The sequence below is a fragment of the Aplysia californica genome, unplaced genomic scaffold (assembly GCF_000002075.1).
Source record: "Aplysia californica isolate F4 #8 unplaced genomic scaffold, AplCal3.0 scaffold00803, whole genome shotgun sequence".
Taxonomy (NCBI): domain Eukaryota; kingdom Metazoa; phylum Mollusca; class Gastropoda; order Aplysiida; family Aplysiidae; genus Aplysia; species Aplysia californica.
In genome coordinates, this window is record NW_004798073.1 from 338,583 (window position 1) to 342,199 (window position 3,617).

At 42.6% G+C, this 3,617-nt stretch overlaps 1 protein-coding gene across 1 annotated transcript in view; it reads right to left on the reverse strand.

The window, feature by feature from the left end:
- Nucleotides 1-1,676: 1,676 nt before the first annotated feature.
- Nucleotides 1,677-3,617, reverse strand: part of LOC106013331 (chymotrypsin inhibitor) — a gene marked incomplete in the record, with an annotated part of 5,112 nt that continues 3,171 nt past the window's right edge. Inside the window, 1 exon segment of the mRNA XM_013088744.1 lies at nucleotides 1,677-2,481. Within this exon segment, the coding sequence (XP_012944198.1) occupies nucleotides 2,371-2,481 (111 nt within the window).

The following is a 3,617-nucleotide window of genomic DNA, read 5'->3' on the forward strand; positions in this document are numbered from 1 at the left end:
GAGAGAGAGAGAGAGGGAGAGAGAGAGAGAGAGACAGAACAGCTCTTAATAATATGAGATTCAGTTTTTGTTTTTGTTTTGTTTGTATTTCCTTCGGATTAAGCTGTCTGAGTCCTCCTGAATATAGCTCTTCACTGTTTTGCCATTTGCTCTGCTTCTTGGTCGCTGATCACTGTAACAGTCCGTCAGGCTATGGAAACAGACGAGACTGTTGGTTATTTCTGACTTAATCTCCTATATTTGCAGGACGAAATCATTCGACTTAACTAATTTTTAAGGGAGAGCCTGTAAAGACTATTTTTTACCTTGTGATAGGCTACGGAGATAGACAAGACTTGATTTTGTTTTACATCATCATTATCATACAGTGCCAGATCTGCGACGAACACCGGCGATCATGGTTCTCCATTCATTCCTTTGCTCGGCTGCTCTTTAAAAAGTTACGTTCTCCTGATCTTTCCACCTTAACCAATTGTATAGGTTCCCTAAGTATGGTGCTCTGGGCCTACCCCTACCTCGTTTGCCTTCAATATTGCCAGTGAAAGCTAGATGTTCGAGACCTTTATGCCTATTCAGGTGACCCAAAAAGTGCGTTTGTCGCTTCCTGATTGTTTTACCTAACAGCCTTTCTTTGAAAGACGATAATATTTGCCTTTCTAATTCTTAAAGGATAGCCGGTAAATACTAAGTCTAGTTTGTCTAGGTTTTGAGGTGGATAAGAAACGTTAGCTTCACCTGAGCCCTTCATCTGTCTAATATTATCATAGCCTGTCTCCGAATCACATGACCACCATGACCATGTGCTGATGTTAAGTTCACCGACAGAGCCAGCAGACTAGTGCATCACAATCCAGCATGATACCAACTGAGATAACAGTGCCCCATAAAGTGCTGTAAAGGTTAAAAAGCGTACTATTTCGGGGATTTGTCCATAAAAGTGGGAGAGATGTTTCTATTCTCTTCTGCATATCCCCAAATGAGTCACGCCGCGGCCATTAATGATGTCCCAAACTTAACTCCGTCGACGTAACCTGTGACCTTTCGGACACCGATGAAAATGTCAATGTAAGGTCACTCATCGCCCGTTGGTCAGAAAAAGCAAATCCCAGTGACGTTTTCATGTGTCTCTCACAGCCAATAATAAATGTTAAATCAATCTTGCACCTTCTCTGAAGAGCATGTGCATCTGAAAGAGCTTTCAGTGGTTGTGGTGTAGAAATAGCGTCTCTTGTGTAGCGGTTATTTCGAGTCCCGTACGGTGAGAAGTGATATCGAGTACCTTGATCTTTCTGGTGTGATGTTGTAGCCTTGACAGGCATGGTGAATTTTTTTTAAAACGTAAAAAAACCTCCAAACCATCTAAATTGTTTGGAGACAGGCATAAAAAATCTGGTTAAACATTTTTAAAGTTATATTCATAAGATTATGAATGATAACGCCTTACTCAGAAGATTGTAGGTCTTTTTAAAGATGTATCTGTGGGTCCCCTGTAAGGGGATGAGACAAACTAGCACCTTTTTTCAGATTCGAACTTTAACTTGATGCTAGAGATGATGATGCAAGCATCATTATCAAACATGCAGCAACATAAATACGTTGCCTCAACAAAGAAAAAGAGAACCAGAACCTATAACACATTGGTCATAGAGGGAAAAAAGAACGAAAAACTCATGGTATAAAACAACAGAAACATGTTGTAATGTCATGAACAATCAGTAGAAGAAATTTAGTGTGTATTATTGATGTCCCCAGAACAGAACTCGACTATATTCCTCTTAAAACAGACAAACTTTATGCTGTGCTTAGTAGATCTACCTACATCGGCGTACATCATAACAATTTATTAAAAGATCTCACACTTCATTCAGGTCATTCTGTCCTTGAAATTGTTGTTGTTATTCTACACTGGCATTTATTATTCTGTTCTTCATCTTTTTTTTTTTTTGTATACGGATGTTATCTGATGACCGCTGTTCAAATCCAACGTATGATTTTACGCAAAGCAAACAATGAGATTCATGACTCGCTATTAACCCAAAGATATTGAGTAATCCCAAAATACAACAGATGCAGCCGGAAGATTGAGATTATCTTTTTGATTTAATAGTTTCATCGTAGCTTGCGCCAGCTAACAGCCAACACAAACTTCGGCACAGCACAAGAGGTAATGTCCACGAATACGAAAGTCTGGAATATTTTGTTTTTACACGACTCTTTGGAAACACATGTACTTTCTCGATTTCTCAACCAACTCGATTCATTCTAGACTCTCAAGATGCTTCTGAAACCACCAGTACCCCAACCTTCCCTGAGTTCCCAGTCTCCCCTACCCCCCTGCCCCCCTCTCCCTGGACGTTGTGCATGACGTCATCATCCCGTCCTGGGTGCGGTGACGACCTTCCCGGAAGCGTCCACCTCCACGCGGACACGGAAGGGCCGGAAGTCCCGGGTCACTGGGCTGCCTTCCAGAACTTTCTCCACCTGGGAAAAGAGAATAGGATTGTTGGGATGATTTAAAGAGTCTAATAGCGTGAATAGGGTAAACGAAATGTTTGAGAAGAATTTTACTAATAAATGGAATTAATTTCTTACAAATAATGAAGTGTTGGAAAGAGCTGGACTCGAAGAAAAAATTACCCTATCAGACATGGTATTGGAAATAAACCTTGAAAAAGAAAACGAGGAAGACCAACTGGAAGCTAAGGAGGCACAAAAAGGAAAGAGGCAATCTCCCAAGGCCTGTATTTGCCGAATTTGGAGGACGTGGCCAGGTCAGACAAGCGTGGCGTCGACTGCTCTTCGCCTTATGTACCTGCCAGTATAGGGAGAGAGTAAGTAAGTGAGTATTAGGGTCAATGAAATGAACAGCAGTAGAGAGGAAGAGCCTGAAACAGCGACGCATTCTCTCCAGATGCTCTCCACGCTAGAGATCGGGATACTGAGCTTTCAACAGTGAGCAGCGCATAAAGCTGTTTTAGACTACGTAAAAAGAGGCAGGCCTCGGGAAAGATGAATAGAGGAGGATAAAGAAACATCAGAGAAAAAACCTCAACAATATGACCAGGCAACAAGCAACACAGAAAACTGGAGGGAGACGTTTGCTTATCTCCTCTGAAGAATGTACGGTAACTAAGGTATTGTGGCCGGAAGTGTAAAGGAAGAGTCTCGAGAAAGCGGGTTTGGGGGAGGGGGGGGGGTGGAAGACAAGTGGAGACATGAGAGAGGAGGATGAGAAGGATGGGAGTTTATTTTTAAATGAAGGTGTTTTTAGGAGTCGGGCTTCAATGCTGAGTGTCACGAGCAGCCCGAGCTGAGAGATATACAACACCCCAGAAGTAAGATTGAGATGCTCGATAACAACTTTCCTGGCGGACGCTGATGAGGATGGGAAAGACTAAGTAGGGAGATGAGGGTGTATGAAGAAGTAAGCAAGTGGGGGGGGGGAGAAGGAAGGAAGAAGAAAACAGAAGGAGGGAGGCAGATTGGTGGTGGCGGAAGGGTGGAGAACAATGAAGAGGGAAAGGATGAGATCAGTAGGGGAAGTGTGATAAACAAGAAAGCAGAGAGAGAGAGAGAGAGAGAGAGAGAGAGAGAGAGAGAGAGAGAGAGAGAGATGG